Source organism: Colias croceus, chromosome 18 (genome assembly GCF_905220415.1).
Source record: "Colias croceus chromosome 18, ilColCroc2.1".
Taxonomy (NCBI): Eukaryota; Metazoa; Arthropoda; class Insecta; order Lepidoptera; family Pieridae; genus Colias; species Colias croceus.
Genome location: NC_059554.1, coordinates 8,223,877 through 8,250,294, shown reverse-complemented (window position 1 = coordinate 8,250,294; position 26,418 = coordinate 8,223,877). Strand labels below are relative to the sequence as shown.

At 35.4% G+C, this 26,418-nt stretch overlaps 2 protein-coding genes across 3 annotated transcripts; both read left to right on the top strand.

Annotated features, from left to right (window-relative positions):
- The first annotated feature begins 683 nt into the window (after window positions 1–683).
- LOC123699702 (nucleolysin TIAR) lies at window positions 684–9,672 on the top strand. Of its 2 annotated transcripts, none has more exons than XM_045646715.1 (4): window positions 684–1,746; window positions 1,819–1,914; window positions 4,879–4,942; window positions 7,161–9,672. In XM_045646715.1, the coding sequence occupies exons 1-4, from the start codon at window positions 883–885 to the stop codon at window positions 7,268–7,270; spliced, it is 1,134 nt and encodes a 377-aa protein (XP_045502671.1). In that variant the 5' UTR covers window positions 684–882; the 3' UTR covers window positions 7,271–9,672. The 2 variants fall into 2 exon arrangements, with proteins under 2 accessions (XP_045502671.1, XP_045502670.1); XM_045646714.1 differs by having other exon boundaries at window positions 685–1,746; window positions 4,861–4,942.
- A 2,882-nt stretch (window positions 9,673–12,554) lies between these two features.
- On the top strand, window positions 12,555–25,164 carry LOC123699701 (uncharacterized protein CG45076-like). The gene is made up of 11 exons (XM_045646713.1): window positions 12,555–12,712; window positions 14,561–14,644; window positions 18,226–18,420; window positions 19,281–19,393; window positions 20,792–20,928; window positions 21,188–21,349; window positions 22,719–22,920; window positions 23,118–23,163; window positions 23,543–23,980; window positions 24,096–24,205; window positions 24,667–25,164. Exons 1-11 carry the CDS (start codon window positions 12,650–12,652, stop codon window positions 24,818–24,820), a joined length of 1,704 nt encoding a protein of 567 aa, XP_045502669.1. The 5' UTR covers window positions 12,555–12,649; the 3' UTR covers window positions 24,821–25,164.
- Window positions 25,165–26,418: the final 1,254 nt, after the last annotated feature.

Below are 26,418 nucleotides of genomic sequence, written 5' to 3'. Positions count from 1 at the left end.
TTCTTGCAGATGGAAACGCGGCCTTAGTAATAATGTTTAAACGGCTGTTGTTTATCTCGTGTAATTATTATTATTTCGGTAAAGATATTGATTTTTACATTGCATTACATTGTATGAAACATTACAACTGCTAAAGGTAAAAATAATCATTGATTTTTCCTGGTACGGTTAAAATCTTAGTTAAATAATATAGGTTTTTGAGGTCCGTTTAATTTTTAAAACAAAAAATTGAAATGCATCATTAGAAAATCTCCTTCAGATTTTGTTATTAATTTCAGTTTTGCTTGTCTACAATCGTAAACCATACACTAATCAATTTCGTATAGGTTGTTAAGATTTGACATCTAAATTATCCAATAGAAATACAGATCAAGCATCAATTTATTGTAATAGAAATAGAACTTGTGATGATTCATGAGCCTTCAAAGCGACACACGTTTCCGGAAAAGATATTTTTATTGTCTATGTTTTAATATTTATAATAGTTTATGGGTCGATATTAGAGTTTTAAAAATGCAATTCAAAATATAAATAAATAGGTTTAATTATTGGTAGTAAACAATTTTTTGAGATTTTAATATTTACAATCAAAGACACTCTTTTCTTGATTTATTTAATGAAGAAAAAATTTTCCCTCCAACATTTTAAAAACATTCTACCGGAAATTCGTCTATAGATGCGTTTGTTTCCGAAAAGTGAACGTTTCACGAGTCAACAGCAACGTCTTTCGAGAAGTTCTAGGCGCTGTTTGCGACATTTTTCTTTCTTTTATCCGTCATCCAATGTTTAATGTGATGAAATAACACGTTGTTTAGCAAGTATTCTCATAATTAGTGTTCATAGTCGTAATAAAGTAACCGCTAGATTACGATATAAGCTAATATGGGCGACGAAAGCCACCCGAAAACTCTCTACGTCGGTAATTTAGACGCGAGTGTGACAGAAGAATTCTTATGCGCGTTATTCGGACAAATAGGTGAGGTAAAAGGTTGTAAAATAATACGAGAACCAGGTAACGACCCTTATGCGTTCCTTGAGTTTACAAATCACACGTCGGCGGCTACGGCCCTGGCCGCCATGAACAAGCGAGTATTTCTCGACAAGGAAATGAAGGTTAACTGGGCTACAAGCCCGGGTAATCAGCCCAAGACGGACACAAGTAACCATCATCACATATTCGTTGGTGATTTGTCGCCAGAGATTGAAACACATATTTTAAGAGAAGCTTTCGCTCCATTTGGTGAGATTTCAAACTGTCGAATAGTGCGCGACCCACAAACACTCAAATCGAAAGGCTATGCCTTCGTGTCATTTGTTAAAAAGGCTGATGCTGAGGCGGCAATCCAGGCTATGAACGGACAATGGTTGGGCTCGCGTTCTATACGTACCAATTGGTCGACACGTAAGCCTCCAGCCAAAGGTGCAAACGAAGGTGCGCCGACCAATAAACGAGCGAAACAGCCGACATTTGACGAGGTTTACAACCAAAGCTCACCGACAAACACAACTGTATATTGTGGAGGTTTTACTAGTAATATCATTACTGAAGATTTAATGCAGAACACATTCTCACAATTTGGTCCAATACAAGATATAAGAGTATTCAGGGACAAAGGATATGCATTCATTAGGTTTACAACGAAGGAAGCAGCGGCTCATGCTATAGAAGCGACACATAATACAGAAATAAGTGGACACACAGTAAAATGTTTCTGGGGGAAAGAGAATGGAGGCAATGAGAGTCAGGTATGTTGAGAATCCTATATAATTGATTTATATTATTAGAATGGGAATCTCATCACTCATATTATCTTGCAGAGTACGAGCAACCCACCTTCAGCGCCGCCAGCAATGGGAGCACAAACACAATACCCCTATGCGTATCAACAAGGAATGGGATACTGGTATGCTCAGGTAAATAAGCAAACCCATAATTTAATCATTATATAACTATATTATTTTAATTTGATGTGTAAACTGATGATAATTGAAGGTTTATGTAATAAATTATTGTTATGCTTAGGTCTATTATGTTTTGTATGTAGGATTTCTGTGTAATGGTGTATGTAGTAAAATAACCAAGTCTTCATATAGGTATATTTAATTAATTTGGTTTCCATGGATATGATAACAGGACTCTATGGTGATCAATGATTTTGAAAGTAATAAAACCTGAAAATTACATTCTAACTCCATAATTTTTACTAACAATTTATTAAAATGAAAATAATTTCAAAATTGATGGCTACACCTAGCTAATTTTCCATTATTACAATGAAAATTTATTGAACATAAGTATTTCTATTTTGTTTGCCAAAATATTGATGAAACTTTTTTTGAGGTCAGGGTGAAAATATTATTTTGTTTTTATAAATAATGTTTGTTATTTTACCTACAGAAATTTTATACAAAAATATTTACAAACTCATTACAAATACTGTATACAAAAAGTGAACTTTGTACCTTTACGAGAAGTTTAAAATACACTAAAACTAGTGACCCGAAATTAAAAAAAAGAAAGTTAGCTCTATGCCTCAAAAATTATCTACAAACGTTTTTAATACATGTATAGGAACAAACCTAGGTTTAGTATTAGTGCTTAATAATTCTAGTCATGTGGTATGTCCATTTGAATGAATATACATATCTCCATAACAAAAGCACATTGTTGCTGTCTCAGTTTATTTAGAAAGTGCCACAGAGATTCCTTTGTGCTAAAGAAATTGTTTATTTGAATGTTAAGTTTACATTACTCTTATCAGCTAACAGCCAAAATACTTATACAGCATATCATTTATTTTGAACAGGTGTAAGGTTACTTATATTCAACAAGTATTAAATGTAATACTTGTATTTATTTTGGATGTACAATGGTTCATCCAATAAGAATTTAATTTGTACTGATAGGATAGCAATATTTAATGTAAATTTTTTTTATTTTAAACTTTGTTGTGGTCAAATAATTTTAATTTGCTATACAAAAATTTATTTACTTTCTACAGTATGCAATGTTCAAATAAAACTCGTAGTGTATTTTGACTCATTAATCTTTAAAATAATTAGCTTCATATCATATGCAGTGAGAGACTTCAGCGTGTAGAAAATCCATTTATATACTACATGATTAATAGTTGTAGGTAAACGTTTAAAGTATAGATTTTGTCATGTAATTATCTGAAGACAAATGAAAACTCTGCATGTGTTGGTTATCTCAGTAATTGGGTCACACTCAAGGACCGTGTGAGGCAGGTTCATTGCACTAATCATTTCTGACATGTTAATTTTATTGCTACTAATTATTTGATGTAATTTTTATTTGTTAATTACCTATTGCTTGTTTTGGCTCCTGGATTGGCCACCTATAAAAGACAAAAATAAGATAGTAAAACCTATAAAGATTCAAAAGGGTATAAAATATAAAAAAAAAACTTGTCTTTCAATAATTTTTTTTTTATAATATTATGTATTAGTTGTGATTTATAAAAATCATGATTTCTTTAACGCAACAAAATGCATAATACATTATAACTGGAATGTACTGTATAAACATTGTTTACAGTTAGTAGTAATGTTACTGATATTTGAACAAGTTTTAAGTGTATACTTAATTATTTCATTAGGCTAACCTTCAAATCTATTTATCATTTTATTTATTAAACTATGTGTAGGTGTGATAAATCTGTAAATTTTGCTTTATATACTTATTTGAACGAAAGCTATTTTTGACTGTCGAACTTCATATTCAATAATTAATGTTGTTAGTATTTTAAAAAAGCCTATGATATTTTATTATTTTGTATTGATTTCCATTAATAATTACATATAATGATAGGCCTCTGCTACATTTAATAAATGGTCTCACTTGAATAGCGATGTGAAATTATTAGTAAACATAATATGTATGTATTGCGAAGCAATTTTCGCCGTCCGCGCATAAATTAGGGTCACGGCCAAATATAGTGTAACAGGTGGTTAAACGCCGTAAGTGGCCATTTTTGCTGACGTTTTTACAATGGATATTCTGAGAAAACATCGAAAACTAGTTTTATACAGCATAATAGAATCAATAATTTGGATGATTTATTGATTTGTCTTTATTTCAATTTTTATTTTATTTTGTGTTCCACTAATCATAATCATGGTTAAAATTAACAATATAGTTTTTACAACAAAGATTTTAAGGCAATCTATTTTAAGAACTTGCGCTATTCTTTTATGAATTTTAATTAATGATTTACACTAAAATGAGTACCTACTGAACAAAAATACCTGACCTCATTATACTAACTAGGTTTTTAAAGTATCTAATTTGTCTCAAGAATCTATGAATAAAACTATGTCTTCGGTTAATGATCAATTGTTTTAAACATTATACATGCTATTGTTACCAATGCATTGACCACTTGAGAAATTATTCTTATGATTTCTTCAAAGTAATATATTCATTGACGATATAGATTAGTTATAATTCTAGAGCATGTTAGAATGTTGTGTACATATTTTATAGTGTAATGTGTATCCTATATAACAAGTATGGTTCAGTATATCCCATCTTACTAATATTTTAAGTGTGAATGATTTAAAGGGTGGATGGATGTTTGTTTCTGTTTTACACAAAAAAGGCTTATAGTAACTGTATGAAATTTAATTCAGAGGAAGGTCTGGGTGAGCACATAGGCCTTTTTTAATCTAATGGATCACACACAACTATGTGTTAATACAGTATTATTAATCTCTACAAATATACTAGTTTTTAATAAATAGACATAAGGTTTGTATTGGTTATTGTAGAAATTTATGTCCTTTTATTAAGATTGCATGTGAAATATGTGCCCTCTTATGAATTGATACATTTTCCAGGGCTACCCCGCGATACAGGGCTACATGGCGCCGGGTTACTACCAACAGTATGCGTATAGCAACCCGCAGGCGGCAGCAGCTGGTAAGATACACATTACACTTTCTAAACAAATATTGAACTAACTAGATTAACTTCGGCTGCTGTAATTTTCTAATTTTTTTTCTCAATTTTATTAATTTAGCATAATGTAATGAGGAACATCATATTAAAAAATATAAAAAGAGCACTACCTCTCCAAGGTATGCAAAATTCAATTTCACATGTGGAAACAGTAATGCCATTTTTTAAGTATTAAAATATGTCAGGATCCAGAAAATAGCATTTTTTGATTTTGCGTATGGCTCTTTTTAGTCTGTTTATTTTAAATACACAATTTTATACAATTAATTGTATTATTGTTTACCTTCAATGTACAGCTAATTAAAAAAATATATAAATATATTTTACCCTAAAAGAAACTGTTTACAAGCACATCTGTTGAAGCGAAAAATACTTCAAGATTGAGTCCATTCACAGTAAAGGTACTGTTGTAATGAAGAGTGTGTGACACATGTCGCATATCAATCTTATTTTAATACTAGCTTTCCACCCGCGGCATCGTCCGCGCAGTCAAGTTAAAACCCGTATAGTTCCCGTTCCCGTGGGATTTCCGGGATAAAACCTATCCTATGTCCTTTCTCGGGTATCAAAATATCTCTATACCAAATTGCATGCAAATTGGTTCAGTAGTTAAGGCGTGATTGAGTAACAGACAGACAGACAGAGTTACTTTCGCATTTATAATATTAGTACAATAAAAAAATACTATTAATTTATGTTTGTATGTTTTCTATATAGAGAATTCCGCTTAAATGCAGTGCATACACAATTTTGAAAAGTATGTTATAACATAAAAAGTTAAAATTGAAATTATGTATTTGAAAATACCCTGCGCACGCGCAGGAAACGAAGTAAACTGTTAAGAAGTATCATAGAAATTCGTAGCATAGGAGTATAATATACATTTTAAAGTACATAAATCCATATTCATTAGCGATTTACGTCACTACCATTAACCTAATATGTATATCGATAGATATCATTCGGTCATTTACAACAATTGTTTAGATTTATAACTTTTAATTTTTCATAAGCATTCAAATTCGGCTTCTTTTAATACGCTTATATTAGCTTCACCTGTATGTTCGTATGTAACTGACTTGTCTGTATGGAATCGACTCTTTTTATATTCGTTTTTGACTCACTTTAGAAGCATAGATTTAATTTAAAATTTGTACATTTATCAAGGATTGATGACAATACATTAATTTCATATAGTTTTTTTTTACTATATTTATTTAATCTTAAATAAAAATTATTTTATCTTAACTTTTAACCACCTTACATTCACAACAATATAAAAAATTCCCAAGTGACGAACCGTGTCGAATCCTATAATTTATCGCAATTTTATCGCTCCTTATCTCACCTTATCGTAGTACAACTGTGATGATACTTTTATTCTTAGCTCTCGTTGTTTTTCTCATTTGTATTTGTTATAATTTTAGACGTTTACAGAGGTTTTAAAGCACAAAATTTGTTTATTTTATACGATGAAAAATAAAAAGTTTTTAACTTTTTATTTTTCACTTGTGTTGTTTATTGGATTTGTATAAAATTTTGATATTTAACCCATGATCAACATTCACTTAATCTGGGTCTCTAATAGATTCTTCAAAATGTTTTCCATTTTGGCTCATGTCACAAAGTCATAAAATTCTTATCAGCTTTTGAGTTGCATAACCAGGAGGAAAAAGCAATTATTTGCTGCAGTATTGTTACATTTATTTCAAATATTGTTATAAGTGGATGCCAGCGACTCATTTTATGTTAAAACATTTCGCGGGAATACCAAATCTCGTAATAACTCGTCATAAATTATTAAGTAATATTTTTTCTAAATTAATTATTGTTATACATTTTTAATGAGGAAAAAGTGTTTCATAATTATTGAATGTTACTAAAATGTAATTATTATTATAAACATACATTTTGTTTGGTTCAATAAAGTTGATGAAAGGAGGAGAAATATCTGTACCATCCTTGAACCTTACATGGATTCAAGAATAGTGCACTTCTTTTAAATTACTTAAGATGGTAAAAATCATAATCATAATCATAGCCAAATGATTAAAAATCATGTTAAAAAATTTGACTGACATGCATCAAAATAATAAACATGTTTGTTTGCAAACATATTTTACCTCACGGGTGCATGGTCAAACATATTCTATACTTTAACTTTAAATGTGATTTTCAGCGGGGTACCGCATGAGCATGCCGGGCGGCAGCGGCGGTTCGTGGGGCGGCGCGCCGCAGCCAGTGATGTACGCGTCGGCGATGCCGTCCGCGCAGTACCCGTCGCAGTAGCGCGCCCCCACACTGGACCCCCGGCCCGTGCACTGGCGCGTCTTACCCACCTGCACAGTCGAGCGGACGCAACGCAACACATTGCAGTCTACCCGTCGCGAAGTGACGACAACAACGACCGAAAAGCCAACCGGCTCCGTCTAGTGGCACCGTCGCTGGCCTTATTGAAGATTGAAATGACGTGTGGACACCGGCTGGACGATCGTGCGGTCGCGAGTGAATGACATTTAACGTGTAGTGCTCGCGTGCTCGGTCAGCGTGTTAGTGTTCAAGTTGTGTGCCGGTGATTGCGGTTGAGTGGTGTAACTATGAAGGTGATATGCAACTGAGCTTAGGAAACTAACGATGTACTTCATGTTGCTTCGCTAGTTGGGCAGGGCAGGTATGGTGTACTTTGATCGTAGTTGGCAAAGATGGGTTTATTAATTTTGCGTTTTGTGTACTGCAGAGACAATTTGTGATGTTCATGTATGATTGAGTTTTGATCTGTCTATGAGACACATATCAAAATTGTATTGCAATTGAACATGACAAATTGTTTCTTAAGTATTGAAATAAAGTAGAGTTTTGTAAAGTAAACAAGTTTGTCAACTGATAAGGGCGGTTGCATATAGTTTCTTCTTAGTTATTTAGACACTGATTGCATTAGGTTGTGATTGTGTCAGTTGACTAAATTTTTGCAGGCTTAGTGAGTTTCTGTCAGATGTTATCTATGATGTCTGTGTATTATTTAATATTTGTATTGTGTTTATTATTTCAAAGTATGTTCTGCAGAAAATGTTTATAGAATTATAGCAAATACACTCACATGATAGTTAACATACTGTTCTAAGAACTCACAAGCGCCGCTTGGTGTAAATAAAAGGTAAAACGCGTTAGTTCACTATAGTCTATAAATTCGCGATAATTGTAAAGATAACGAAAAGTTGAAAAGGGAAAGAAAACAGGTCTCTGGCAATGTTTGATTAAGATTTGTTGTCTTTCGCGTTTGTAACTTTTCTAATGAAAATAAATAGCAGTTGTCAATATGTCCCACTTCATGCGTGATGGTAATGCGATAGATTCAGATCGTTGCGATATTTCTGAACTGAAAAGTAAGGGAAAGTAAACAATGTCTCCCTTCGAAACCACAATCAATAGTTGTCCGATATAGATGAACATTGTTATAGAAGTGATTTTGCTATGTTAGCCGAAATTATTTTCAATTATGTCTAACAGAGCAAATATATTTTATAGTAAAGAGATTGTCTATTCCTATTTTAATTTTGACAGTTATAATATGATTTCTGTCCTTAGTCACAAGGTATTCTTAAATACGAGAGTTACGGCTCTTTAAAATTTTGTTAGCCCTTCCTGTTAGGTTCATCTTTAGGCTACGAATTCAATATCGCGATTTTAAATTCTTAACCTAAAGGTCAGTTACATTCGAGCATTCCTTAACGATCACTGTGGATTTTACACTTGCCAAATATTTACATACATTTCACCTGTGATTTGACCAAACTTTGACTGTACGTTTTTGTACATAATACAGATTTTTTACACATTTTGTGTAAAAAGTAACAGTTTTAAATTTTGTTTTTCTGACATCTTTCCCAAATCGAGTTTAAAATTTACACTTTGTAAATATCGCTGCATGAACCTCGCATTGTTTCTATCGGTGCTAACGAAACGGTACTAACTGAAACCCGTCTACCGAGGGTCCCCTGTCCCCCAAATCCTGAGACTGACAGTGCTCTGATGCCTTAATCACAGTACAACTGACGTATACAGCGAATCTGTATATTAGCTAGGTTTCGTCCAGTGTAATTGTTACGGTATTCTGACATATCCGGATGACGTAATTCTACGGGTGAAAGTGACGCGCAAACCAGAGAGAGGAGTCGATTGCTTATGGGCGGTAGCAGTTTGCGTATGTGATTGTAAACAGCGCCATCTAGCGAAAGAATTGTCGTTCGGAAGCTCACGGCGCCCACGATCTACATAGATAGGACATAACGAAATAAATTATAAATTTTTAAAAAAAGTTATATTTAAGGGAGGTTGTGTCGCGAGTGGGCTCGTGTACATAAGTTGATATTTATTGGAGGCCCCGAAGGCAGACTGAGATCCGGAACACTACTCGACGCGCCAGACCGTTGTGACGTATTTAAGTTCGGCACATGTTGTTTTGTTTGTCTGAATTGTTATGATTTAATTGTATGGAATCACTGGTGAGTCAATAAAGCAGTGGGTCTGGGATCGGGTGTTTGATTTACACGATTGAATTAATGTATGGTCCATTAATTGAACGACACACGTTCTTCTGTGATTGATATTGCGTATGCAAATGATATAATGAGAAATTATTGTAAAGTCCTAACGTCATTTTGTAAAAGGAAGAAATAAATAGTTTAAGTTGATTAATAACTTTTTGATTTCAACTTACATTGATGTGGTTCCTATCCCATTAAATTGTGTTATGAATGTAATGCAAAATAGCATTAAACAAATTGAAAAAAGTGCTTTTTACATTTTGTTTTAAATCTATAGACTTTGGTAGATATTTAATAAGAATACTAATAATTCATTGGTAAGAAACACTGTAGGGTATCAGACTGAACCAAGTTCATCACATGGTGGTCCTTAAAAGAAACCAAGTTATATAGCACACATGATAAAAAAAGCATTAAAAAAGAACAAGATAATGATCTCTAGTTCTTTTCATGTTTTACGTGTAATTGTGGTTTGTATATACTCACTTAAAAGGATAATTACATACTTGACATCAAAATCGTTCTAGTAAAGACCATTCTTCAATGGCATAGGTATATAATATATCATTTGAAATCAAAGCATTAAAAATATAAGACAATAATTAATGATCTCTAGTTCTTTTCATGTATTATGTACTAAGTGTGCTCCGCGATTTTACTACGGTCCTGTTGGTCTTAGCGAAATGATAATATAATATAGCATTCCTCGATAAATGAGCTATCTTTCACCGAAATAATTTTTCAAATCGGACCAGTAGTTGCAGAGATTAGCGCGTTCAAACAAACTCTTCAGCTTTATAATATTAGTATAGATTATTCTGATTCAAGTATCTGCTTAGTTTGAAACCTACCGCTGTTATTAAATCGGTCTGGTAACACTAAATGTGTCCAAAATATATATACAGCGCACTAGTAGTGCGAGCACGAGTATTTCCTATTATTCAATTACTCACAGGTCAACAAGAAAAGAAAGTCATCAGGCGCGGAAGCGGCAGCTCTACGTATTTTCTAATTCGCGGGATGTGCATGCATCGACATCATCCTTGCTCCGGATTGCTGATAAAAGTTGGAAGATTCTATACAAAAATTTTGATTTCATTATTAACATTTTTGACTGTAACTTGGTCTTTCTTTACCTGCTTATGAGATTCTACCTCTAACAGTCTACCTAATTTCCAAGGTAACCTCATCAACATTTAACTAGTTACTAGAACAACGAGGTACTTAAAATAAAATGCACATATAGGTTGAGGAATTTACCAGAAAAAATGTTAAACCGTGTTTTGAAAAAAAAAATACAATTGGTTAGCGCGTGAGTGTTGCATAAGAGCCGGGTTCGATCTCGGTCTTTAAAAATTACAAAACCTTGGTCACAGAATAATAAATAGTAGCTATATATAGCTACCTTGGTGTAGTAGCATGTTATGAATATTCACTTTTGTACGATGCTCTCCTAGTTCACAGCTCATTGCTTTCAGGCCTCGGAACCACAGACACAATAGAAAATCTATTGTCTTGGACCGATCGGGCCGCTTGGGAATCAATTTAAATTTAATAATTTTTATTATTATTTATTAGCAGGGTATAAAACATGTGTCGATTACCTTGCGTGTTACGTAAATCGTTCAGGGGAAAATAACATGTGAAAAATCATATGTATCTATTAGATTATAGTTCCTTTACATAACCAATAAGGGGACAGGACTTCTTATTGCTATGTGGAATAGTGTGGAATAATTAATAAGACAACGCTTCATTCATCCTCTTGAGTTTCCAGAGTGAGAAGATTTTTTGTTTCATTGATATGACAGATTATAATGAAATGACAAAAAATCCTCAGTAATCTTTCTGCGAACGTTAATATTCTTAAGAGTGTATTATCTAAAATAATAAAATCCTAATAGTGTTTTCAGAATTTATTCGAGTTGTTTTCTCAATAAATTAGAGACAAACTTCTTGAACGGCTGCCAGATTGTTAAAAAGGAAGGAAGATCTATATTAATTATTCTGATTAGACCTTCGCGTTACACGAGATAGCTGAAAATTAAGACAATTTAGATTTTAGACAAAGATATAAAAGTCAAAATCTCAAATAAAACTAAAACTAAACTAACTAGTTACTTAGGTGATCGGAGAACGATTTTGTTAAATAAATCTATTTATTTATAAGGAAATAGTTAACATGGGCTATATTTTATTTACCTAGTTGTTACTTGTTATCCTGGTAATTTAAGTTCGTATCTATCTAGTTAAACATTCAGTTAGTTGAATTTCATATTATATTAGTTAAACCTTAGAATTAAACTATGAATAAAAGAAATGAAATGTACACTAAAAGATAATATATATGTACCTACTTATCCTATTGGAGCCCGTAGCGTGATGAAATATACCTAGCCTATAACCTTCCTCGATAAATGGGCTATCTAACACCGAAAGAATTTTTCAAATCGGACCAGTAGTTCCCGAGATTAGTGCGTTCAAACAAACAAACAAACAAACTCTTCAGCTTTATACATGATTTTAAATGAGCAATTAAGTAGATATAGAGTTTCTCGCCGGTTCTTCGCCATAGATACTGCTTTCCAAATCGGTGGTAAATGTTAAAAATATGACGATTCAAAAGTGCTTCTAGAAGAAGTACCTAATTGAATAAATAAATGTTTGAGTTAACTACGGATTCAAAAATCTCGTCAATGAGAGTGGACAGTTTTCCATTGTCACTGTGGTCACTACGCAGCCACTCGAGTTCTAAAGCGTGCCAAGCCGTCACATCATTCAAAACTGTAAAATTATAAACTATGCATAGTTATTTAAAAACCTAGATCCCTTTCGTCTGATGACTACTTGGATGACTCGTCATTCATAAACAGCTATATTTAAACACGCCCATGGTTTGTTGCATTCCACATAAAGTATGATTATCCTTAACCCAATTGTGACATCATAATCGGGTGTTTTGAAAATTAAGAAAAGCAGAGGAGGAATCAGGAATGACGTGAAAATTGCAATGACAGTGATCTAAAAATAAGGGTCGGCGTTCGCGCGGCGGCTGGCCAAGCGTGCTCACCAGTCGAGGACCAACCGTCGCGAGTTACACACGAACGAATTCCGAGCAGCAACCATGGTTTACGAAAGTGACTTCTATACAACACGCCGGCCATACCGGTCCACCTACAGCACGACGGTAAGTCTGATGTTTTAACTCCTACTGAGCGTGCACCTCGCTCCAGTCTAATCCCGGGAGCCGGACGCCCTCGCACCAAAACGACCCTCGTCATATCCAATATTCATTGTTTTTTCACGGTTTTTCTACATTTAGAGATCGATAGTTAGCACATACAACATTCAATTATCATCGACATCCGGGACCGCTTACAATTGTTGCTTTTTAAGTAGCCGTCTAGTCGTATCGACTTTCATTAGCGTAGGGCTCGATAGGACGTGTCGGTAGCGTCCCGCAAGTGGGTCAGATCGAAACGAAAAACGAAGTGTAGGAAAGCGTAGCTAGCGCGCGCCAAATATAGCCGCGGCTGGAGACGACGCCCGTCTGAATAACGGCGAATTCTACGCTTGCAGCGGGCGGGCGACTGGGAGAAGGTGCCGTTCGTGCCCCGGCCGAGCCTCGTGCCGGATCCGGTGACGGCGTTCGGTAGGAAGGCGCGGCCCGGCGTGCGCGGCTCCATCCTCGACCCCGTCACGCGGCAGAACATCCCGCCCAAGCCCGAGGCCAAGCTCGCGCCGCTCGCGCCGTACGTGTCGCCGCGCGAGCAGACACGCGCGCGCGTGCTGGCGGCCGTGGGGCAGCGCGAGCGCGCGTACGAGGCCGACCCGCTGGGCACGCCGCGCGACCACATGGACGTGCTGCTCGCGCAGGCGCACGGCCGCCCGCAGCACGCGCCGCACCGCCACGTCTTCTACAGCAACTACGCTACTTATTGAGTCGGTCGTAGTCAGTCATTCGTGTGTCGCTTTGCTGGGTCGGAAGGTGCGAGGGTGCGCGGCTAGGGCGGCGGTGCTAAGGGCGCGGTTGTTGCAGACGCCGCGGCACTACGTCGTGGTGGACCGGGACACGCTGCCGCGTCGCGCCGAAGAGCAATACTCGTACTCGTACTCGAGCACGTCGGAGCGGTCGACGGGCAGCGGGCTGCCGCAGCGCAGCTCGTACAGCAACACGGTGGAGCGGCGCGCAGGCTCCGGCCCGGGTGGCTACTCGTACTCCAGCGAGCGCTCCAGCAACCTGGGCGGGCCCGGCGGCTACTCCTACTCGTCCACCACTAGCGGCCGCCTGCCCTACGGCACCACCTACCGCCACTACTCTTACCGCGTGTAGCGCCCCGGCTCCCGACCTCCCGACCCTCACTCCTGTTTCCTCTTACCCCTAACGACCCTCCCGACATAATCAGTATTCGCTAACGCAATGTGATCGCTCTACTTTCCCTATATTTATAAGTGGACGTGTATCTCTCGGCTTTTTGGTGTTTAGTATTTAAAGATTTTTTTTATATATTATAATCTTATAATTTAGACTGAATTTTTAATAAAGCTTGTGATTTATAATTCTCGTTTTTCTGTCTGAAATGTGCTCCTCTCACACTGTAAGGTCGATTATGACTCGACTCTATACACTAACATAACATAATATTTGAAATTTGTTTATGTTTACTAAATTTACTTATTCAATCAATCTTATTAGTAGTTAGTTAAGTATGTACTTAATTATATTTTCGTAATGTAGTTATATGTAAAGATCTAGCCAAGATAATTAATAGGCACTGGAAACGTGCTTCACTGCACAGTGCACGTAACTAATTTATAAATCAATATCAAATAAACAAAACAATTTCAACACAATTATTATTTGACTTTCTCTTTCTAAATTTACCAAACCAAAGCTCTATTTATTTTCGAATATACATAAACCGAGAATGTAGGTGTCATTGAAATATATACACACTGATACACACACACATTACACACCATGAACTATAATGTAAACATGATACCAACTTACCTGTTTGTTGACGCGCTGCAGCCGTTGTCATCGGTGTACTACATATCTTCACTACTACCGGGTTACAATATCCCCTACGTCACGTATATACCCAAGCTGTCTCAGGTGAGTCGGGAACAGCTGTAAATATGCTATGCAGAAGCTCTCATCACGCATCATGACAGCACAGCACTATTCATTGCAGAATAAACCATCGTCATTCAAAATGCTATATGATTTTGATATTTATTTTGTATGCACAGTCGGCGCAAAGCACAGGTGTTGTAATAAACAGAATCATAGCAAGTAGGATACAGGCTTAGCTTTCATATTGTTTACATAGGCATGCTATCGTACCTACCATCATTTGAATATAACGAGCCTTTGAATGCATACAATTTCAATTTACAAAACATCAACTTCTAATAAAATTGAAATAGCTTTACACCAACATGAATTGTTATTATTTGTTGTAGTTAGTTCGTCAAATATAATATTTTCACGAGTTTACAAACAATCAACTTACCTATAGAAATATAGATTATAAACAAACATTTCAAAGCTTAGTATTGTAGGTAATAAGAGTCCTACTAGTATTTAGTATTTATATTATACAAGGTAAAGCAATGCTACTTTACTAATTAAAAATGCATTTGGATAAGGTACAGGATAAGCTACAGGTAAAGATGAACACTTAGAGCAAATTACTGAAATCTGCTTTTTTCAATTTGCATTTGTTTATAAAGGATTGTTTGCTACTTAGTGTAAATAATATTAGGTATCCTTAGGAATTGTGATCGATGACCAAGAATCATGCCAAGATTAATTGAAATTAATAAGACATTGCTCACATTGTGGCAATACATGCCACGTGGTGACTCAAGTAGAGGGTTTGACTATTTGAGTGAAACTTTCAAAATACACTTGTTTATCGTTCAAACTTTTACTAGGTACTTGTACTTTATAATTTTGAAAGTCCGCCGGGCAAATGATAAAACTACACTGCAGATAGGCAAAAAAGTAGAAATCAATCAATTATTTAAACATTTAAAAAAACACTTTTTTTTCATTTAAGTAGTTACTCAATATTATAAAATTTATGAAATTTTAAGGCTTTCATTCTGAATATATTAATACCTAACTAAAAAGTTAGTTACTTGATACAAAAATTAATTTAATGTGGATGTAGTTATTTCATCTGCTAAATGATACTATTAAAAAAAAAACTTGTGTTTACTAAAAATATAACATGATGTGACCTCGTATAATGACACTCAAATGTGTTTAAATTATTTGAACAGAATATTGCGTTACAAAGATCAAAAATACATTTTTCTTTACTCGTTATATTTTTGTAAATTGAAGGGTTTGTTTGGTTAAAATTTGCATTTTTAAACGAGCAACAGCTGACCCACACAACTTCGACTACATACATATGTATAAATGGATGTTTTTATGCAATTTTTTTCATTGCTGCTACGTGCGTAGAAGTCGTAGCAGTCTAGTAATATAGCTTCTCTCGTTATGTGGACTATCCAATACAATAAATTTTACGTACCTAGTTACTTACTTACCTAACCAATGTTATTGAGATAAAGAAAACCTAAACAAAGTTTTCTGGAACGTATTGTTATTGTATTTAGGTACATAAGCAGGTAGATAATAGATTCTTAAACTATTGTACCTATTAAATTTTCAATGTCTGTAATTGTGAAGGTTAATTAATTAATTAATAGTGTTAATAGGTAACGAAATATGTAAAGCCACCAAATTACATACCTACTTATCTACAGACTACCAGTTATTTATAATTTATAATTCCCGTGAAAAAGTCAAGAACCTACGAAAATTCCCAGAATATTGGAAACTTTATGTTTTGTGATTGTGCGAACGAGCTTTTGGCAGCACACCAAAGGCCAAGAGAAAACGGCTGCGTATTACGAAAGCTAAACAATCTAGTTTTATACGCGTTTCTGTTTGTTTGACTTATTCAGCAACTATTAAACAAAATTATTGCGTCTCTAGAACAATGTTGTACGTACATTGCTATTATTTAATGTTGTTGTTCATAAATTTAATAGTAACTACCTAAATAGTTATAAGGAACATGACACATCGTGATGGAAAAGTTTTATAGGTACACTTTGCTCTACCTACGTTTACGTAAAAATAAATCGAAAACAAAACTATGAGTTAGGACCTACCTATCTTCTTTGTTTTTATTTTATTTTATTTATACTTACTACAATAATACAATTCATTATAAATTAAATTAAACTGGCACAAACATAATCTCTTTAGAGATTTACCGCGCGCCAGCGCCGTCGACATATAACAAAGATTCGATAATAATGACAAACATCATAAGAAATAACAATCGTGGGTAGAAATTATTGTGGTATTATTTTATTAGTGAATATTATTTACAGATTTGTATAATTACGTATGTATAATATGTAGGTACGTAGGTAGATAATATATATTCATACTACCCATAAATAAGTAGGTACCTTAATTCAGAACTTGTTAGTTTTGAAAGCTTGCCTGAGCTTTTAGGAAGGTACATAAATTTCCTTCTAGAAGTAATTTCCTTTTCTTTTTTGCTGCTCGCCTTTGTGTATTAACATGCGACTCTACTCTACTGCATCTAGGTAGGTACTGTATTCAGTATTAGCTATAAGTACTACTCATAGTTACTATGTTTACTACTGTTTAATATTTCAGGTTATGATTAAAAAAGTATAACATATCCTAATAACAAATCATTGAATGTCGAATGAGTCTTGATCTAATTTTACCAAGCTCTCCGTTTGGATCGTGAGTCAGTCGGCAATATCGAAATGCGTCTTATGAAATTAAAAGTAGATGCGATGAAGGATAATCAAAGTTTATTTATCTTTTCACGTGAAATGTTTATCGTGAAGTTTTGAATCAAATAATTAATGGCTGGAAAATAAACTGGAGAAAATATAACTATCTAATAATAGCCCAGCACTCTCATAACATAATCTAGCTATGGAACATAATAATGTGCAATCAACCAGTGATACAGATTAAAAAAATGAATCTTTCATAAGTACCTACTTACTACTAGGTAGTTAAAGTTTGTTTACTTCTTTGACATTCTTATTTCCTGAGCATCATACCTATTCACTATTGATAATTTGGTCTAGTTTACTTATGTAGTAGATATGTAATAGAAAAAAAATATTTTTGTTTATCCCGGTTTAGTAAATAATAAACATTCTTACAGTTTTTCATTGAAGAACGACTTCATACTTACCTATTTGAGCTTTATGCATCTACTTATGCAGTAGAAATTGTACCATCATATGAGATTTATGGATCATCCATTCTATTTTTGTTGACATTCATACACATGTTATTCAAACATTTTTATCATTTACGGTTCAAAGACTATTTATAAATATGCACCTTCGTCCGGCTGTAAATATTCTGCATCACCTTGAGTGCGACGCATTTCGTGGCTTTGCGTATTTATTACATGACATTAACTACTATGCGATTCAACTAAGAATTAGTTTCTATTATTGGTACCATTATACCAAGCTTTATGACTAGTACCCATATCTTAAACTCAAGAATATTACATGCTTTTGCTTTTCTGTATACTTATTTACATGCATTTGCTATTGATCACGCTTTAGCATTTAGACTCTACATTCTAGAATGCTAAACAATTACAGGCAGAATTGATATACCGGCCTACAACTCGCACCGTCACTCGACTCGTCACGTACCCCGAGGCGCCGCACCACATCGTGCGCGTCCGCGTGCGTCCGTCCGTCATCTTGCGGGAGCTGGACCGCATCGCGTACCGCCGCCGACCCGCGTACTCTGTGTCTGCTCTTGATGATTACTACCGCGACGAATGTACTAAGGTAAGCTGGTTGTAAAATCGGTACAGGTATAGGGTAAAATAATGTCTAGTTTCGGCTGTAGACCGGCTGAAATTTCAGAATTTTAAGCGGTCATGTTTAGTTGGTTGCATTAGCATAAAAGAGGTACATAAAACGTTTGTTACAACTAGATACTCGACATAGAAATGGAAAATTTACCTACGCTTTTCTATTTTGTACTTATTTAGGTACTTACCTACCTACATCTCAAAGTTTATTAATAGAAAGTGATGACTCTGCAAGGTGTGAATGGTGTGAACACTGAACACTCAATTGTTATAATTATGTTAACATGATAAATAGAACCAACTGACGTAGCAGTTCTTATCTTAACTAGATTTTAATAAGTTTTCACAAACAAATTAAGTAATAAGAAATAAAAATAAAGGTATTCAAACCATCAAAGATTGTGAAAACGAATTAAACCAATGTCCCTGGCACATTTCCCGTCATTGCCACTTGCATTCTTAGCTTTATTAATGTCGTCAAATTGTATTTGGAGTTGGTCCATATGGTTGAATTGTTAAGAATATATTTTGTATTTTGTTGTGTAATGTACTTACTACGCAAATGTACTTACACAAACAATTTAAAGCCAATTTTCATTATTTTCAATTACAGTAGCAATTAGCGGAAAAATACCACTGTTATAATTGTTTCAGTAGGTTAATCGTGTGAAATAAAGTAGGTATTGATTCGCGATTTATATCTCAAGTAGAATAAAATAAATAAGCAAACTAACTTCGCATTTATGAACTACCTAACTAAGCGTTTCCTACTGCCCCATAATCAAAGTGTATTCATCCGTAAATCTAAACGTGTCTATAATTTATGATTTGCAGAATTTCGAAGATGAGACCCGTCGCATCAGAGCGGATACGGCATCGCTGCTGAACCGCGCTCGCTCCGTCGTCCCGCGAGCCAAAACTATTGCACCTTTAGACACTATCTACTCGTAAGTTTACTTCAATTTAGCTTATTTATTTCCCACAAAACCCAAATCTCTATACTCTTACTCATACTTGTTAATTAAATGATTACATAATGTACAGGGTGCCCATAAATCTTTCTAAACTATTTTCTCACTACTCATCCGTGAATTACACAAAGCTGAAACATTTGGCGTTTTGTTATTTATAATTTAATAGTTCTGCTAACTTATAAGAAACAGTACGTGTTAAAAATACAGGCACGTAGCTGTTGCGTGATGACGGGTCAAGTTTTTCTTGGCATACACTGATGTAACAGGACCAAAATAGTCGGTCCATTGATGAGACTATCAGACGCTTCGACATTGACATTGACGAACACCCACCAAAGAGCATCTTTGGCAGTGCATCAGTGCAATGTAAACAATGAAGTTAGCGTAGAGATGAAGGTACAGTAGGACTTGACTCAGGATTTGATGATGTCGAATTTCTTTTACGAACATTTTTGTATTCAGTAAGCTCTCTGTAAAATGTTTTTGGAAATAATTCCTAAACCCTATAAATTGTTTTTTTTTAATTAACGTGAAATGGTTGCCCGACTATTTTCCCGCCTACGAGATTCCAATAATACAGTTTTCACTTTAATACATCTATTGTGTCGTATTTATTGCATTTGGTTTAAAATTAGATTGAAAAGGACATAACAGACAAGGAATTAATAAACGAAATTTTAACGTTTTTAATACCTATCTAAGGATTGTTTTAAACTTTGGAATGTTTTCAGCAATATCCTTGAGCGCTATAAATTCTTTCCCACATCGTAGGCACGTAGCATACAATGTTTTCACAGATCGAACTATTAATTGCGTCCTGTTTATTTAAAACATCGAATGAGGTGATAACACATAAGGTGACCTACAGCTATTGCCCATTTTCCCAACTACTATATAAGCAGATGTATGTACAAGAACACGTTTCCAGAGTGGGTGTGGATTACACCGCCAAAAGTATCTGCATGACGCGTTGTACTCGTACGCTCCAACGATATAATTATAGATCAGTTAAATGCCAGCCAATGTTTACCGGCCACTGTTCTTTTATATTTTTATGGTTTATTTTGGTTGGAGATATCCGTTGTGTTTAAATAAAGTTTACACGTCGTTCGGATGTTGATAATATCGAAGGAAATTGTGACGCAAATTGAATATCGGGTTCGCGACCTTGTGCGGTGGGACAAGGTCTCTGAAAATAGTTTGACATTCGTACTTTAGGAATGTTTAATGTTTGGATTTTTTATTACTTAGATATAACGTAAATAAACACAAAAGAATTTTATTTTTCGTCCTGCTTCCTGACTTCGTGAGTTCTACACGACTGCTTAGTCGTGTAGAACTTCGTTAATTATTTCCTACGACTGATTACAGATACTCCTACGGAGAGCCGGTCCCATACCGTTTCAGCAATGACGCATACGTCGCTAAATTGCTCTTGCCTCTTAGAAGCGTTTCTGACAACATCCACAACATCTCGTTCTACAACGAGCCAGCTAAGAAGTTTACAGGTATTTACGGAAGCAGGTAGATGCTAATAACAACTTTGATTAAAAGTACCTAAGTATCTATCTATATATGTGTCATAACTCTTATTTAATCCTAATTGTGTGTTTACTCTTTATTGTAAACCTTTTAAACTATTAAATGTCCTCCGACCAAACGTGAATACAAGTGGGGATTACGTATGACCCTATTCTGCGTTTGGACTAATCAGGTGTAACGTGTAGTCCCAGTGTGCCCCTGTGGTAACAGAGTGTTGCTCGCCAGGACGCGGCAACCTCGCGTGCGTGCACTACTCCGGCAATAAGGCCTTCTCCAACCGCAGACCCCTCTACAAAGAACTTAGCATCAGGGATGACGTGAACCTCCTATCCTTCTACGCGAAGAACAGACTCGCGGCCGCCGGTTTGGCCGTCGAGAACGTCACAGGTATATCGCAAAAACGCTCTACTAGCGCTCGCTTATCCTCTGCATAATCAATAAAAGAAATTTAAAGAAACGCCAGAGAAATCTCGTAGCTACAACGCTTATTTAATATCACCTTCAAGAATCATCTTGTGGTATTAGTTTATCCACACTGTAAATATTTAGATTTAAGTGTTTGATTCTTGTACAGATTTTCTATTCGATTCCTATCTTAGTATCTATCTATCTTCTTAGAATTAGAAGCTAATTTTATCTCATTTTGCAAATTGTCTATAACCAGTCTTCTATACATTAAAGTCACATTCAATCACGAATGCTAAAGACAAATGTACGATAATTTAGTGAGTAGCTCTTTCTCTATCATCAGTGACAAGTTGCGAGGTTAGCTCGTAGGCGTATAATTTTCTAAAAACTTTGCTTCGGAACTCCGACGTCGTCGGTGTTAAATAGAGAGCTTTAAAATGGGAAATAAATTTTGTGTATAACACTGAGTGTGGTGTCTCTTGCAGCGAAAGACGCGCCGGAACAAACGACGGCGGCGCAGTGCGCGTAGATCGGATCTCCCCATGTGCCTACAGCGAAGCGCGGCGCGGGCGCAAGCCGCAGCAACCGCTCCCTTGCCCCCGCGTCGCGCAACTTTCGCACTCTTTGATCTCGGTATAACACCTTCCGACTAACCGAAATGTCATATATTTTTATACACTATATTCAGATTCGACTTATTTTGTTAACATTTTAAAGGAACGATTTATTTTTTACATTTATCTAGTCATTGTCGTGATACGGCAGTTCGCCGTGGTGGTGATCGAGTTTCGTTTTCACTTAACAGAACTGATTTTGTTTCATAATAAATATTAAATCACACTTGTTGTTTCAATTAGTTTGCACGGTAGTTATCCCGTTCCACGCTTATGATGTCCACGCTTCCTAACGCTTCGCTTTCTCGACTAATTACGCTCATAAATGTATATTTTCTCACTTTGAGTCTTTAATATGATAATATTAACTCTATGTAAGATTATACTATTGTAAATACATGGCATTACTGAGTTATATACCTACCACTTAGTATTTTGTTTGATAATTGAAAGGATTGTTTATTTAAATTTTGAGTTGACCCCATTTCATGCAACACATTGCGACTTTATGCGCTCTCGGCCCAGCCACGCTTGCAGCCGCTTCATAGCACTAAGCCAAAGGCCTTAAGAGGTGCTTTTCCATAAGCTTTCGGGCTGGGGCCAATGCTACGCCGTCTCACTAGAGCGATCAATTTCATATATCGCTTCATTTCGAACGATCATTGGCCGAGACCTCGACGAGCGCATGACTCGTCAATAACAATTATTACTACGCGTGCCTTGCCGCGGCGCAGTGAAACTCCTGCCGTGGAGGCCGAGCCGCAAGTTCCAGGCGCCTCAGATGATGGAGGACCCGGAGATCGAGCTGAAGGCGGCCAAGGCGGATCGCGAGGCAAGGTTCCGCGCGACCACCGCCGAGCCAGTCCTGACTCCGTCCGTCGATCTGGCTGAGATCAAGCGGAAAAGGCAGGAAGAAGCTCGTGCTGCTGAAGAAAAGTAAGTCTTTGTTTCATAAAATAAAAACCTTATCGTGCATTTTTTATTTCGACTTTATATGAGACTATATTGTCTACAATAGTATTACAAGTAGTAGCCTTATTTTATTCAACAAAAAATATACAGATACATAGGTACAAAGAAAAAGCAAAGAAATAAAAAAAATATTTTTTAAAAATATTTATTATTTGTTACAGAGCTCTGAAAGAAGAAGCTAAACGTGAAGCTGAAAGAAAAGCCCAGGTAATTATAATCTATCATTCAGAACTGATATAAAAATGTACTTGATAAGTTATTTATATAACGATGACCAGATGGGTGCAATGGTTTTATTAAAATACCTACATGAATATTTTGCCAAAGAATGTCGTTTCATCCCACACTGCTTGTTATGTTATTATGTAATTGAAATGTCTAATAAAAAGAGAGCCTACAGTCTACACCCATCTTCGAAAGTCGGTAACAGCCTCACAAAGGTAACTTTGTGAGTGCTCATGGGCGGTGGTGATCACCTCACTAGGTGACCCACCTGCTCCGTTACCCGCTCTATTATAAAAAAATATGGTATAGGTTTCACAGGTACAATTTATGAATTATCTTTTAATGCTTTTATATTTTACAGGCTGACCGTGAAGCTGCTGAGAAAAAGAAAGCAGAAGAAGAAGCACGCAAAGCCGAAGAAGCTAAACGTAAAGCTGAAGAGGAAGCCAGGAGAGCTGAGGAAGAAGCTAAATTGGCTGAAGAAGCAAGATTAGCTGAAGAGGCGCGAAAGGCTGAGGAAGCCAGACTGGCGGAAGAAGCCAGACTCGCAGAAGAAGCTAGACTTGCGGAAGAAGCCAGACTCGCAGAAGAAGCCAGACTCGCAGAAGAAGCTAGATTAGCCGAAGAGGCGAGACTAGCGGAAGAAGCCCGATTAGCTGAAGAAGCCAAATTAGCCGAAGAAGCCAGATTAGCCGAAGAAGAAAGGCTAGCCGAACAGAGAAGGCAAGAGGAATTAGCTAAGTTGGAAGAATTAGAACGTCAGGCTCAAGAAGAACGTGAGGCAGAACTCGCAAGACAGGTAAAATGTTTTTATTATAATGTTACTAAATACCTAAATATGTTTTTTAAGTAAAATTCCGGCTACAATAAGTTGATTAAACATGTATAAAATGAAATATGGTTTTACTTTCAAGGCGGCTGAATTAGCCGAAATTGCAAGACAAGAATCCGAGTTGGCAGCTGCTCGTTTAGAAGAACTCTCAAGAAGTGGCTCTGCTGCTGATGTCGTCGATGGAGAGTCAAAGTACGTGATTATATAAAATACTATGGTACACGGTTATTTAACTTCTATTTACCTATAGTTTATACTTAGTCTATAAATTCTTATGTTATGCTAATATCACTTGCTCATTAAAAAAAAGGAATTGATATTTTGCAGTGACGATAACCGAGATATAAAATCATAACTTGCAAAAAACTTAGTCTTTATTGTGATTGATTTTAAGCGAGTATTATAAGAATTTAAACAATAAACGGAGATTCTGTCTCCCCGCGTGACCACATTCGCTGCGAAGTGCGCGGAACGTCGTCGGGTCGGTCGGTATAATGAATAAACCGCGCTTAAAATCCGTAAAAATCTTTAATTTCTAATTGCAAAAACTTACTAAGTACCAATTTTGCAAGAAACATGTCACTGCTTCTTCAGACTTTTAAATGCCTTGAACAATGTTATTCTGATTTTTCTTACCTATCTTTTTTTTTCAGTGAGGTCCCAGCAGAGGAAGCAGAGCCCATCGTTGAGGAACCAGCAAGCCCCGAAGTCGTTCCAGACAACGCAGAAGAATCTGCAGCTGAACCCGAAGTCACTGAAGTCAGCGAAGACGAGAAAGCTGAGCCCGACGTGACTGACGAAGAATAGATTTAACATTCTCGAATGTTCCATCAAACACATTTTCCCGCCAAAGAAATGTGCCTTGGAATTAAAAAATTGTTGTGCATTTTCTTCTTTAATTTGTTAAGTTACTACTATGTATAATTATGTGGAATTTCTACATTAATGTTACATTAGTAGAATGGTAGTTAACAAAATCACTTTCATACGCGTAATGTAATTATGCGATAACTAGAGAGTGGACGTTATTAATTTTCTTTTATTTACTACTAAGTATTATGTTAAATTGTTTTATTAACAAAGTTAAATTAGCTTAAGGATATGTTACATATATTTTGTTAAATTTAACAATAAAAGACATGTTAATGAAATATCGTTTTTTTTTTAAGATCCCAAACAATTCAAAATTTGTTAAAGTTCACTTAAAGAGCAAGTGAATAAATTGAAATCTATACTAATATTATAAAGCTGAAGAGTTTGTTTGTTTGTATGAACGCGCAAATCTCGGGAACTACAAGTCCGATTTGAATAATTCGGTGTTAGATAGCCCATTTATCGAGGTAGGTTATAGGCTATATTATTATATCATCTAAGACCAACAGGAGCGGAGCACTACGGGTAAAACCGCGGCGCACAGGTAGTTGAAACTATACAGCTTGACGTCAATATTTTTTTTAGATTCCTCACATCGTGGGTTATCAGAATAAATGTATGTTAGACGATTTTTCCTAGTTTTCGTATTATGATCTTTTAAAGTTTTCTTCGGCTTTTAAAGTTTGATTCGGTTGTGAGGAATTAAAAAAAGAAAAAATTACAAACGTCAAGGTTTGTACCACCTAGCTGTATCATATATGTAGTGTTTTATACCTGTGATAAAACACTACATACCTTTTCAATTGAATATGAACTAGATATTCTGTAGGTACATAATTATTGAATGCATTCAAGATATTTTTTTAATGTCATAATTATTTTAATTAACGTTGTTTTATTGTCATAATTACTATTGCTTTTATCCATGATGGTTACAAAGGAAAGGATCAGAAAGACTGGTGAAATAAAAAGGCACAAAAATACGTAATCTTTTAATAGAAACACAAGACACTATAATATCATAAATTATAAACATATCGAAAACAATAATATCAAAATATGAATATCAATGGAATGGCACACACACGTAACTAGTACGAATACACAAAACTTTCCGTGATTAAAAACTTACTATTTAGAAAAACATTTCACCATCTAATTCCTAATAATAACTTCATTATAATAATAAAATCTTAATTTGCATATTCTACTATCAATTTCGAAACAAACAATAACAAAGGAATAATAAAAAGAACCTACATAAAGTACGATTATTTCTAAGTGGCATACTTGCCTATCGCAAGGCTAGGGGTGAATGCCACCTAAATCATACCTATCTAATATTAGGCTTATCCAAATAAAACGGCTGTTGTAAAAAGCTACAAAAGTAGATACTTTCTATAAAAAATTACGACTAGCTTAAGTACTTTATCACTGGATAAAAATTAATTCGAACACAATCACTAACAAACGGTAAACTAAAAAGAAAATATACTTACTACGAAAAAATGGAATGTTTCAATATTACCATT

Coding starts and splice junctions, on each gene's coding strand:
- LOC123699702 (XM_045646714.1), top strand. CDS start 883: ATGGGCGACGAAAGCCACCCGAAAACTCTCTACGTCGGTAATTTAGAC. Junction 1,747..1,818: donor ATGGAGGCAATGAGAGTCAG/GTATGTTGAGAA, acceptor ATTATCTTGCAG/AGTACGAGCAACCCACCTTC. Junction 4,943..7,160: donor CCCGCAGGCGGCAGCAGCTG/GTAAGATACACA, acceptor TGTGATTTTCAG/CGGGGTACCGCATGAGCATG.
- LOC123699701 (XM_045646713.1), top strand. CDS start 12,650: ATGGTTTACGAAAGTGACTTCTATACAACACGCCGGCCATACCGGTCC. Junction 14,645..18,225: donor ATATACCCAAGCTGTCTCAG/GTGAGTCGGGAA, acceptor AAACAATTACAG/GCAGAATTGATATACCGGCC. Junction 21,350..22,718: donor GGCCGTCGAGAACGTCACAG/GTATATCGCAAA, acceptor GCCGCGGCGCAG/TGAAACTCCTGCCGTGGAGG.